General features: G+C 46.7%; 1 protein-coding gene across 1 annotated transcript in view; it reads right to left on the bottom strand.

Moving 5' to 3' along the window:
- IL2RA (interleukin 2 receptor subunit alpha) overlaps positions 1-13,879 on the bottom strand; it is a 33,930-nt gene that overhangs the window by 7,495 nt on the left and 12,556 nt on the right. Inside the window, exon 2 of the mRNA XM_073331977.1 lies at positions 168-353. Within this exon, the coding sequence (XP_073188078.1) occupies positions 168-353 (186 nt within the window). The remainder of the gene's footprint in view (positions 1-167; positions 354-13,879) is intronic.

Here is a 13,879-nt window from a genome sequence, read left to right as displayed (position 1 = left end):
TGGGAGTCAATATCTGGGTGGTGGGTTTGCCTGGGAGAAGTAACAATACAAAACATAATTCATTAGCACAGTGTTGTGTGGCCACTACAAAAGCTAAATCAATTGAAAATTGCCTGTGCATATAGGAGATGTGGTTAGACCTAGCAGGAAGGATGATAATTACTTACGTGTGCATACAGAAGTTTTTGTGGTCCAGTGAATGAGCCCAGTATCATTAATACAGACAATTAAATTACTCTCCCCGATTGTCCTTTTATAGCCATCTTCACACTTGTATCTCCCCTTGCTGCCCAGCATGACCCTGTCAATGATAATCTCAGCAAACTCAATGTAGTGTGGGGCGGGGCACTTCCCTGCAAAGAGAGAAAAGGTCCATTAGGGTAATAGTAAATGACTCGAGGGCTTTGAATAACTTTGATTTTAGACAGCCAGGGAGGAACGATGGCCATATGGTTAGGGCACTAGATTATTTCCATTACTACAAATGGGGGATCGCATGTTTGATTACCTCCCCCCGTCCTGTGCATTGTTCCTAGGTTCTGCCATCTCATAGTTGGTTTGGAAGCTGAAAGAATCACTGCAGAAGTAAACTAATGATGTGGGGCCTGATCCTGCTCTCAGTCACCCTGATATAAATCACAAGCTTCGCATAAGGTAATGGAATTATAAACAAGGAAAATAATTAAAAATGAGGGTGGAGGTGGAGTGTTAAAGGGCTTACCCCCCGTGACCAAGGGAAATGAAATCCCAGCCCAGATAGAAAGCGACCATGGGAAAATCCAGTCCAAGGTGCCAATAACACGGTGCTCTCCTTTAGAGAACTACATTTTCAGGGTACAGGAAATGATGATAAAACCCAGACTGGATGGAAAATGACACCCAGAATATCTGTTCCAGATCAGCGGGGGCTCCCTTTAATGGTCTCTCCACTTTCCACTGAGTGGCTGGTGCAGCTGCCTCTTAGGATGGGGCCCTAACCCACTAGATAGCTTCATTTGATCAGGTTCTACCAACTGTGGGTCGCAACCCAAAACCGTCAAATTTGCCAAAGGGTTGCAGGGCTCTCTGGCCTCAGCTCCCCGCTCAGGGCATTGTGATCTGGGGTATGGGGTTGCACCACTGCTTCGGTTTGGCTCAGTCCCCCACCCATCATGATGCCAAATTGAATAAATTGCATTGTGATCCCATGTGCCAGGTTGCAATGCCACTCACAAAAATTTGGCTCAGCTAGCTCCACATTAGGGTTTGGGACAAACTTGAGCAGTGCAACCCCAGAGCGGGGAGCCAACTCCAGCCAACCATGGGGGGACAGGAGCAGTTGGTGTCATGTTCTCTAGCGAGTACCAGACTCCCGATGTACCTTCTGCCCTACAACCAGGCAAATACCCTGCTGTCATACTAGCTATCCTGGCCTCCAGATAATCTCCACTGCATTCTCAGTCCCCTACTCCTTCCTCCAGACCCTCCACTTTGCCCCAGGACTCCAAATCTTCCCCACTCCTTTACCTTCCTCCCGACATTGGCCATGCAGGGGACTTATGTGTTTTTGGGGGAACTCTTGTGTCATAAATATAAAGGGAAGGGTAAACCCCTTTAAAATCCCTCCTGGCCAGAGGAAAACTCCTCTCACCTGTAAAGGGTTAAGAAGCTAAAGGTAACCTCGCTGGCACCTGACCAAAATGACCAATGAGGAGACAAGATACTTTCAAAAGCTGGGAGGAGGGAGAGAAACAAAGGGTCTCTGTCTGTCTATATGCTGCTTTTGTAAGGGATAGAACAGGAATGGAGTCTTAGAACTTTTAGTAAGTAATCTAGCTAGGTATGTGTTAGATTATGATTTCTTTAAATGGCTGAGAAAAGAATTGTGCTGAATAGAATAACTATTTCTGTCTGTGTATCTTTTTTGTAACTTAAGGTTTTGCCTAGAGGGATTCTCTATGTTTTGAATCTAATTACCCTGTAAGGTATCTACCATCCTGATTTTACAGAGGAGATTTCTTTACTTCTATTTACTCCTATTTCTATTAAAAGTCTTCTTGTAAGAAAACTGAATGCTTTTCATTGTTCTCAGATCCAAGGGTTTGGGTCTGTGGTCACCTATGCAAATTGGTGAGGCTTTTTATCCAACATTTCCCAGGAAAGGGGGGGTGCAAGTGTTGGGAGGATTGTTCATTGATCTTAAGATCCAAGGGTCTGGGTCTGTAGTCACCTAGGCAAATTGGTGAGGCTTTTTACCAAACCTTGTCCAGGAAGAGGGGTACAAGGTTTTGGGAAGTATTTTGGGGGGAAAGATGTTTCCAAACAGCTCTTCCCCAGTAACCAGTATTTGTTTGGTGGTAGTAGCGGCCAATCCAAGGACAAAGGGTGGAATATTTTGTACCTTGGGGAATTTTTGACCTAAGCTGGTAAAGATAAGCTTAGGAGGTTTTCATGCAGGTCCCCACATCTGTACCTTAGCGTTCAGAGTGGGGAAGGAACCTTGACATGGTGGCAGAGTGGTGGGATTAACCTGAAATCATTTTGAAATCCAGCTGAGATTTTTTTGAACTAGAAATACAGATTTTAAAAAGGAAATTTTTTTTCCTTTGGAAAGGAAGTCCAGAAAGCAGCTGAAACTGAAAGCAGCTTGTTTTTTCTCTGCTTTGTAGCCAAGCAGAGACAAAAGGGGATTATCTTTGTGAATTGCAGGTTTTCTTTGCCTGGAGGCAGGGTACTTAACTCCTGCAGGGAAATTCACAGTCTTCCAACCCAGAGTTTTTTTTTCCCCCTAAAAGTAAACGGGGGGGGGGGGGGGTGTTCTACCCATTTGCCTGGAGACAAAAGTGGCAGGGTTTTTTTTTTTAAGATTTTGATTTTTTACAAGGAGCACAAGTTTGAAAAGGATATTTTTTCCCCTTTAGGCTGCTGGTAAGCAGGTTTCCAAGTTGTTGGAGGTTTTTTGCTTTGATTTGGGGCCAGAGCAGAGACAAGGGAATTGTCTTTTTCTGTAGGCTGACAATCACTATCAGAGAATAGGTATTCTATTCCAGCACAGCAAAATTTTACAGCCAAGTTTTGTTTGTTTATTTCTAAACCTCGGGTGTAAAGTTAGTTAAAAACAGAGAGGTTAGAATGACAAAATCCACGGCTCGACAAAAGCTGGAATTAGCCAGATTTCAGGCTGAGGAAAAACAAAGGGAACATGAAAGACAGATAGAACTCATGCAGCTGAAGAAGGAGGAGAAGGACAAAGAAAGGGAGGCAGCGAAAGAGGCAGAACAACACCAAGCGGCTGCTCACAGGAGAGCTATGGAGGCAAGGGCCAAAGAAATGGAGGCAATGGCCAAAGAACTGGAAGAGAAGGAAAAAGAGAGGAAGCATGTGGAGGAGATGGAGAAGATAAAGGCTCAGCAGAATATACCAACAAACCCTAGCAATCCTTCTCCAGGTACCACTCCCCATCCCAGAAAGTTCCCCACCTACAAGGCAGGCGATGATACTGAGGCCTTCCTAGAAAACTTCGAAAGGGCCTGCCTTGGGTACAACATCAATACATGGTAGAGCTGAGGCCGCAGCTCAGTGGACCCTTAGCTGAGGTGGCAGCTGAAATGCCTAAAGAACACATGAACAAGTATGAACTGTTTAAATCCAAGGCGAGAGTCAGAATGGAGATAACACCCGAGCATTCTCGTCGGAGGTTCAGAGCCCTAAGGTGGAAACCAGACGTGTCATTTACCCGACATGCCTACCACATTGTGAAACATTGGGATGCCTGGATATCAGGAGCAAGTGTTGAATCTCCAGTAAATTTGCCCTTCCTAATGCAAATGGAACAATTCTTAGAGGGTGTTCCTGAGGAAATAGAAAGATACATCCTAGATGGGAAGCCCAAAACTGTAATCGAGGCAGGAGAGATTGGAGCCAGATGGGTGGAGGTGGCCGAGAAGAAGAAAACTGGTTGCAGTGGGAGCGGAGACCAGAAGGGACAACCCCAGACCACACCCTATCACCGGGGGCCGCCCAAAGCCCCACATACCTCCCAAAGAACCCTCCAGACCCCTTATCGTCCCACCACCCCGTTCTTCAGCAACCCACCTCGCCCCAGTGACCTGTCAGCTGGACGATGTTTTAAATGTAACGAGCTGGGGCATGTAAAGGCCAACTGCCCCAAGAACCCCAACAGATTAAGGTTCATTGCACCGGGATCATACCAGAGGTCCACAGGCCCAGATAACCCCCAGATACCCTTGGAGCGGAGGGAAACTGTGAGTGTGGGCGGGAAGAAGGTCACCGCGTGGAGGGACACCGGAGCACAAGTATCAGCTATCCATGCTTCCTTAGTGGACCCCAATTTAATCAACCCAGAGATCCAAGTGATGATTCAACCCTTCAAGTCCAACTCTTTCAATTTGCCTACAGCCAAGTTGCCTGTCCAGTACCAGGGCTGGTCAGGAACGTGGACTTTTGCGGTCTATGATGATTGTCCCATCCCCATGCTGTTGGGGGAAGACTTGGCCAATCATGTGAAGCAGGCCAAGAGGGTGGGAATAGTCACCCGTAGCCAGGCTAAACAAGCCGTAAGGCCTAGCTCTGTTCCGGAAACTTCTATCAGGACCCGGTCAGAGGTGATGGACCCTGACCCCAGGCCAATGTCTGCAACAGCAGTAGTGGATCCAGTCCCAGAGACCCAGACGGAACCAATCCCAGAACCGGAACCAGCCGAACAACCAACACCAGACCCATTGCCAGCACTGAATCCAGTACTTGCAACCTCAACACCAGAGGGCCCCACCGAACCTGAACCGGCAGCAGCCGATAACCCTACACAAGAGGCTCAGCCGGAGCCTGAATCCCAACATAGTGCTCCAGCAGAAAGCAGTTCACAGTCAACGGAAACAGCCCCATCCCCTACATCACTCCCAGAGGGACCAAGCATAGGTCCACAATCCAATGAGGAACTGATGTCTCCAGCATCAAGGGAACAGTTCCAGACCGAACAGGAAGCAGATGAAAGCCTCCAGAGAGCTTGGACGGCGGCACGGAGCAACCCACCGCCTCTCAGCTCTTCTAATCGATCCAGGTTTGTTGTAGAAAGAGGACTTTTATACAAGAAAACTCTTTCTGGTGGACACCAGAAAGACTGGCATCCTCAGAGACAGTTGGCAGTTCCAACTAAATACCGGGCCAAGCTCTTGAGCTTAGCCCATGATCACCCTAGTGGCCATGCTGGGGTGAACAGGACCAAATACCGTTTGGGGGGGTCATTCCACTGGGAGGGAATGGGCAAGGATGTTTCTACCTATGTCTGGTCTTGTGAGGTATGCCAAAGAGTGGGGAAACCCCAAGACCAGGTCAAAGCCCCTCTCCAGCCACTCCCCATCATTGAAGTTCCATTTCAGCGAGTAGCTGTGGATATTCTGGGTCCTTTTCGGAAAAAGACACCAAGAGGAAAGCAGTACATACTGACTTTCATGGATTTTGCCACCCGATGACCGGAAGCAGTAGCTCTAAGTAACACCAGGGCTAAAAGTGTGTGCCAGGCACTAGCAGACATTTTTGCCAGGGTAGGTTGGCCCTCTGACATCCTCACAGATGCAGGGACTAATTTCCTGGCAGGAACTATGGAAAACCTTTGGGAAGCTCATGGGGTAAATCACTTGGTTGCCACTCCTTACCACCGTCAAACAAATGGCATGGTGGAGAAGTTTAATGGAACGTTGGGGGCCATGATACGTAAATTCGTAAATGAGCACTCCAATGATTGGGACCTAGTGTTGCAGCAGTTGCTCTTTGCCTACAGAGCTGTACCACATCCCAGTTTAGGGTTTTCCCCATTTGAACTTGTATATGGCCGTGAGGTTAAGGGGCCATTACAGTTGGTGAAGCAGCAATGGGAGGGATTTACACCTTCTCCAGGAACTAACATTCTGGACTGTGTAACCAACCTACAAAACACCCTCCGAACCTCTTTAGCCCTTGCTAGAGAAAACTTACCGGATGCTCAAAAAGAGCAAAAAGCCTGGTATGATAAACATGCCAGAGAGCGTTCCTTCAAAGTAGGAGAGCAGGTCATGGTCTTAAAGGCGCTCCAGGCCCATAAAATGGAAGCATCGTGGGAAGGGCCATTCACGGTCCAGGAGCGCCTGGGAGCTGTTAATTATCTCATAGCATTCCCCACCTCCAACCGAAAGCCTAAGGTGTACCATATTAATTCTCTAAAGCCCTTTTATTCCAGAGAATTAAAGGTTTGTCAGTTTACAGCCCAGGGAGGAGACGACGCTGAGTGGCCTGAAGGTGTCTACTATGAAGGGAAAAGTGCTGGTGGTGGGAAGAGGTGAACCTCTCCATGACCCTTGGGTGTATGCAACGACAGCAGATCAAGGAGCTGTGCACTAGCTACGCGCCAACGTTCTCAGCCACCCCAGGACTGACTGAACGGGCATACCACTCCATTGACACAGGTTATGCTCACCCAATTAGAGTCCAACCTTACTGGGTGTCTCCTCAAGCTAAAACTGCTATAGAATGGAAGATCCAGGATATGTTACAGATGGGTGTAATCCGCCCCTCTGGAAGTGCATGGGCATCTCCAGTGGTTTTAGTTCCCAAACCAGATGGGGAAATACGTTTTTGTGTGGACTACCGTAAGCTAAATGCTGTAACTCGCCCAGACAACTATCCAATGCCACGCACAGATGAACTATTAGAGAAACTGGGACGGGCCCAGTTCATCTCTACCTTGGACTTAACCAAGGGGTACTGGCAGGTACCGCTAGATGAATCTGCCAAGGAAAGGTCAGCCTTCATCACACATCTCGGGCTGTATGAATTTAATGTACTCCCTTTCGGGCTGCGAAATGCACCCGCCACCTTCCAAAGACTTGTAGATGGTCTCCTAGCGGGATTAGGAGAATATGCAGTCGCCTACCTTGATGATGTGGCCATATTTTCGGATTCCTGGGCAGACCACCTGGAACATCTACAAAAAGTCCTTGAGCGCATAAGGGAGGCAGGACTAACTGTTAAGGCTAAGAAGTGTCAAATAGGCCTAAACAGAGTGACTTACCTTGGACACCAGGTGGGTCAAGGAACTATCAGCCCCCTACAGGCCAAAGTGGATGCTATCCAAAAGTGGCCTGTCCCAAAGTCAAAGAAACAGGTTCAATCCTTCTTAGGCTTGGCCAGTTATTACAGACGATTTGTACCGCAATACAGCCAAATCACCGCCCCACTGACAGACCTAACCAAAAAGAAACAGCCAAATGCTGTTCAGTGGACCGAAAAATGTCAGAAGGCCTTTAACAAGCTTAAAGCGACACTCATGTCTGACCCTGTACTAAGGGCCCCAGACTTTGACAAACCGTTCCTAGTAACCAGAGATGCGTCCGAGCGTGGTGTGGGAGCAGTTTTAATGCGGGAAAGGACCTGATCAAGAATTCCACCCTGTAGTGTTTCTCAGCAAAAAACTGTCTGAGAGGGAAAGCAACTGGTCAGTTGGTGAAAAAGAATGTTACGCCATTGTCTACGCTCTGGAAAAGCTATGCCCCTATGTTTGGGGACGGCGTTTCCACCTGCAAACCGACCATGCTGCACTGAAGTGGCTTCACACCATCAAAGAAACTAACAAAAAACTTCTTCGGTGGAGTTTAGCTCTCCAAGATTTTAATTTCGACATCCAACACATCTCAGGAGCTCCTAACAAAGTGGCTGATGCACTCTCCCGTGAAATTTTCCTAGAATCAACTGGTTAAAATTGTCCTTGAGATGTGGAAAATATTGTTAGTCTTTATGTACTTGGTAGTATATTTAGAGATGCATGTGTCTTATTAACTCTGTTTTTCCTAGAGCTCCAGGAAGAAATCCCAGCCAGTGTTTCACCCTAGCTGAGATTTTGGGGGGGTGTCATAAATATAAAGGGAAGGGTAAACCCCTTTAAAATCCCTCCTGGTCAGAGGAAAACTCCTCTCACCTGCAAAGGGTTAGGAAGCTAAAGGTAACCTCGCTGGCACCTGACCAAAATGACCAATGAGGAGACAAGATACTTTCAAAAGCTGGGAGGAGGGAGAGAAACAAAGGGTCTCTGTCTATATGCTGCTTTTGTAAGGGATAGAACAGGAATGGAGTCTTAGAACTTTTAGTAAGTAATCTAGCTAGGTATGCGTTAGATTATGATTTCTTTAAATGGCTGAGAAAAGAATTGTGCTGAATAGAATAACTATTTCTGTCTGTGTATCTTTTTTGTAACTTAAGGTTTTGCCTAGAGGGATTCTCTATGTTTTGAATCTAATTACTCTGTAAGGTATCTACTATCCTCATTTTACAGAGGGGATTTCTTTACTTCTATTTACTCCTATTTCTATTAAAAGTCTTCTTGTAAGAAAACTGAATGCTTTTTTCATTGTTCTCAGATCCAAGGGTTTGGGTCTGTGGTCACCTATGCAAATTGGTGAGGCTTTTTATCCAACATTTCCCAGGAAAGGGGGGGTGCAAGTGTTGGGAGGATTGTTCATTGTTCTTAAGATCCAAGGGTCTGGGTCTGTAGTCACCTAGGCAAATTGGTGAGGCTTTTTACCAAACCTTGTCCAGGAAGAGGGGTGCAAGGTTTTGGGAAGTATTTTGGGGGGAAAGATGTTTCCAAACAGCTCTTCCCCAGTAACCAGTATTTGTTTGGTGGTAGTAGCGGCCAATCCAAGGACAAAGGGTGGAATATTTTGTACCTTGGGGAATTTTTGACCTAAGCTGGTAAAGATAAGCTTAGGAGGTTTTCATGCAGGTCCCCACATCTGTACCCTAGCGTTCAGAGTGGGGAAGGAACCTTGACATCTTGGTTCACCGGTCCTCCCTCTGACCCCCATATCATCCCCCCACTGCACCCCACAACCCTCTGCCCTCCAATTCCTTCCCCGGCCCTCCAGAATCCCCAACTGCTTCCTCACTACATCCCCCAGGCTCCCCACTATCCCCACTTCACCTCCAGGCCCACAAATCCCCACCTGCCTCTTACCCTCTGCTCCCCATCAACAGTGGGAGGAGCTGTGTGTTTTGGAGACATCTCTCAGCTCACTGTCCCTCTCCCCAGTTGCTGGTGGCGGTACCCCAGATATCTCCCTGATGAACCCCTGCTGGGGGCAATCAAGTCTGGAGGGCATCTTGGGCATGATCTGGGTCATGACAAGCCATCAAGGTTTACAAATGGGCCCTGAGCCCCCGAAGGTTGAGAACCACTTGTCTAATCTATCTTAGTGTAGTACCAAAGCTCCAAAACAACTAAAATAGTCCATGGGTACCTGCTAATAGCAGATAATTAAGCTCTGGGATGTTTTTGCCAAGTGTTATAAGGAAGACGTATTGAAAACTCTGCTTTTGAGAAGAGTTCTCAAGTACTTGAGTGGGTCTTTGTTTACTGTGCTCTGAGAAGCCAGTCGTGCTCCCTCTTCCATAAATGCAGAGGGGCCCATGGCAGTGGAATCGGGACTGTTTGGCTGAGTAGAGGGTGCGGGAGAATTTGGGGTACCATGGAGAGAGTTTCAGAGTAACAGCCGTGTTAGTCTGTATTCGCAAAAAGAAAAGGAGTACTTGTGGCACCGTAGAGACTAACCAATTTATTTGAGCATAAGCTTTCTTGAGCTACAGCTCACTTCATCGGATGCATACTGTGGAAAGTGTAGAAGATCTTTTTATATACACACAAAGCATGAAAAAATACCTCCTCCCACCCCACTGTCCTGCTGGTAATAGCTTATCTAAAGTGATCACTCTCCTTACAATGTGTATGATAATCAAGTTGGGCCGGCCCAACTTTTGTGTGTATATAAAAAGATCTTCTACACTTTCCACAGTATGCATCCGATGAAGTGAGCTGTAGCTCACGAAAGCTTATGCTCAAATAAATTGGTTAGTCTCTAAGGTGCCACAAGTACTCCTTTTCTTCATGGAGAGAATGTGGACCTCTTGTGTGCTGCAGAGTTCTGCTCCTTGGTGGCTGATCACCCTCACTGTTAAAAACTGGTGCCTTATTTCTCATTTGAATTGGTCTGGCTTTAGCTTCCAGCCATTGTCTTTTGCTATGCCTTTCTGCACTAGATTCAACAGCCCTTTCATACCCAGTATATTCTCCCTGTGAAGGTACTTATACACCATAATTAATTCACCAATCGTCTCTGACAGAAATGGTTTACCAAGATCCAGACAGAGGATCAGGTCCAGTTGAGGCAGGAAAATCACCCTAATCTTCCCTTCGATTCAAGGACAGAATTCTAAGAAAGGGCTCCCAGGACACAGGGGTAGTCCCTTCCAACACACCCTTGAGTCAGTGTGGGATGACTTGCTTGCTGATTTTTTTTTCCTTCAGAGTCTGTGGCTGTCAAACCAGCACTAAATTAATGTAAAACATCTTTAAACTATAGGACAGAACTTTTCTATTCTGGATTTTTAATTTCTTCTTCAAGGGTGTTCTAGCGTTTGGGGGGATGAGAAACAACAGTTTCTTGTGACGACATAGATTGTAATCCATGATGCACAGTGAGAAGAGTTTACTATTCAAATATCATTTCAACGGCCAGTGGAGCAGGAGGGAGGTGTGGGGTAGGTGTAGAGAACCGTCATGTAACTCAAATCACACCTGAGCCCCAAAATAGGTCCATAAATGGCTGTTAATGCCTATCAAAGCTTTTGAACATTTTGGCCTTTTATTATTTTTACTTTAAAAAGTTCTCCATACAAAGTTTTACCTCCCAGGCTCCGATGGCTGCTGCCATTCACTCCATCAGTAAGATTATTAGCTTCCTACAGGAGGAGGAAGGGCTATTGGGAGCATCCTGATCCTGGGAGTTTTGTCATTGGCTTCAGTGGAGTCAGGATTTCACCCCTCGTCTTTAATCCATCAGAGAAGGAATCTGCCTGGCAATCACTGAGTCTCAGCACTGTTTACTCCCACTCCCCAGTAGTAAGGATGATGCTGTTGAATGAATTTCAGAGCCCAGTTAGGTGGGGTTGGTTCGACTCTCTCTCGTTTGCTCTGAGAAAGAAGCAATGCAGGAGACAGAAGGCTCCATGGTGGCTGGGAATGGCTAACAGGAGCAATATCTGTGTGATCTCATGCCCTGCCCCCTGCTGGCTGGGCTCAGATTACACCTCCCGATCCTGCCTAGCAGAAGCCCAGTGTGAAATTCAAGTAACATTACCTCAATACAGAGGAATATTCATGACCAGTTTCTTTTGTGGTGGCTCCCAAATATAAGGGTCAAAAACACTGTAAAAATTATTTAGAAATATTCTGGCCCATTTTTCCATTTCCTTAGATTCAGACATTATTTTTCAAAGTTCATATTCTGACACTTGTAAATACTGGTAGTTAAAAGGCAATTATTTATCAGGAACAATTTCTAATATTGCGTTTAAGTATTTTATTTTCTTAATGAAATTAAATAAACATATATTCTAAAGTTAAACTTGACCTCTGCATCAGTACTTGCATCCCTAATTGTATGGTGTAATGTTAAAAAAACAAGGATATTCCAGCACAAAGTCATTGTACCGGGTAATAGTTACAACCACCACTAAGCAAAACAATAAAAAACTAAGAGATTCACAGTTCTGTCCCCATGCACTGAACAGCAGCCAACCAACAACCGCTTATAGTGAGAAAGGTGCAAACCTAAAAATAATTAATCCAGAAAACAAGGACTGTTATGACAGCAGCAAATGACATCCAAATATAACTCTCAGTCACCTAGGATTAATTAAGAATGGGTCGTATTAATGCAAGTAGGGAGACAGGATCAGGCTTCGCTGTAGACCCAGTGTTAGATGAATGCAATTCCCAAATGAGGTGCTGGAATCATTTGCTCCGGGTCCCTGAATCTTGAGAAACTCAAAGATGGGATTCTGGACGTGGAGGGCTATCTTAGTAAGGGGTGCTGTGTTAGGAAGGGCAAGTGATTAATCCATTAGAGAGAACCTGCCAAGAAGAGGGGGTGATCTGTAGACGGAGGGTCTTCAGTTGATGTAGGAAAAGAAAGAAAAGACAAATGTGGTCAGTGGCTATTTATCTGTAATACTCATTGCAAGTTGCTATGATGAGACTTCCCTACTCACCACCTCCCCCATTTCCTGTGACAAGAAACAATAATGTAACCCCCTCAGAGGATTAGGGCTAAGAAAGGGCCTCAAACTCCAGACAGCCCTCCGTCTTTAATTCTTCTTGCCTTCTACCCCTGACTCCTAAGATGTCCTCTCTGAGTAGATAATCATGGCCTTGCTGACATTACTTCTAGCCATGGAAATCAGTGATTTCTAAACCCAGTGCTATGATGTAATTTTCCAGGTTCCTCTTCTTTACTTTCACTGTCACCTACTGTTGTCTCACTTTGTTCTTTTTTCTCCCCGCTCTGTACTCTCCTGCGTTAGTGAAAGCTGGGGGCGAGTGAGCACACAGGAGGAAAGGGAGGAAGAAGGCAAAGAGATCCATTGTGCACAAATGATCTGAACTGTTTTAATGTCTTCAGTCCACCTATATGTCTACATTGTTCAAGGATTTGCCTTGTATAAGCTAGCAGCAGATTGTGGCTTCTAGAGAAGCTGCTGTACCCGAAATAGTTAACCACATGCTTTACCACAGACTGTCAGGGTGATTAAAATTAAAGAGTTATCAGATGAGAGACATTTCGTGAACATGTACTCTCACTTTCCCTTAAAGCTAAAAGCACGGTTCCCTCGAGACTTCAAACACCTCTTTGAAGCAGCTGGTAGATCTGAATCTCACCAAACAGCATTCCAATCTACATCTCTTTAAGTTCTTAATAAAAACCCACAACATTTTACCTACTCATTGTAAAGGGCAACTGCTTGCTTATCTGGCAAGCTGGTGAGATGCCTGGGGTTCTGCTGAGCTGCTGTGCACCATACTGCACAAAAAATGACACTTGTAACTGATTGTGGACAACACCTCCACCCACTCTGCCGCTCAGACCCATAGTGTGGGTGTCACCTTCACCTTGGCCCTCTCTCTGGATCCTCACAGCGAGGCTGTGTCCAGATCTTTCCAAGTCTTCCTGTACAACATCTCTAAAAACCAAACTTTCTTCTCCATCCACACAGCTAAAACTCTCATCCAGACTCTCAGCATCTCACAGCATCCTTTTCTGTGGCCTTGCCATGCAATCTTGCCCCACCAATATCCATTCAGAATGCTGCTGCATGGATCATTTTCCTACTTCATCCCTTTGACCGTGTCACCCCTTTCTTTGCTTCCATTAACCATGTCGCCCTTCTCCATTGCATCAGACATAAACTACTTATCTTCGCTTTCATGGCCATGGGCAACAGGTATCATAGGCTGGGGGAGGCTGAGCCTCCCCAAACAGCCAGGTGTGGCCCCGCCCACACTCCGCCCCCAATCCCCCTCTTGCTTCCTGCTCTGCGGACGGCTCTTCCTCTGTGTCATGGCCCTAGCTGGGGCTGGTGCTGGAGCTGTGCTGCCTGCTCTCCTGGTGCTCCAGGGTTCGGGAGGCTGGGGCCATGCTGCCCGGCACTCCAGGGCTTGGGGGACTGGGTCCGCGCTGCCTGGCCTCCTGGCCCTCTGGGCTTGGGGCCGTGCTGCTCACCCTCCTGGCGCTCCGAGGCTGGGGGCACTCTGGGGCTGGGGGCGCTAGCCTGGGGCGGGAGCCAGATGGCAAAGTGGGGGGGGGATCTGGGCTCTGGCAGGGGGGCAGAAGGGATGGGGCTGGGGGGCTAGCTTCCCTGAGCCAGCGGTTCTCTCGCCGCCCATGTTCATGGCCTTTCGTGATTTATCCCCATGCTACCTATCATCTCTGTAAGAACATAAGACAAGCCATACTAGGTCAGACCAAAGGTCCATTTAGCCCAGTATCTTGTCTTCTGACAGTGACCAATGCCACAT

This window comes from Lepidochelys kempii, chromosome 1, assembly GCF_965140285.1.
Source record: "Lepidochelys kempii isolate rLepKem1 chromosome 1, rLepKem1.hap1, whole genome shotgun sequence".
NCBI lineage: Eukaryota > Metazoa > Chordata > Testudines > Cheloniidae > Lepidochelys > Lepidochelys kempii.
Note: the sequence above shows the minus strand (reverse complement) of the source record. Positions and strands in the feature narration are given on the sequence as shown.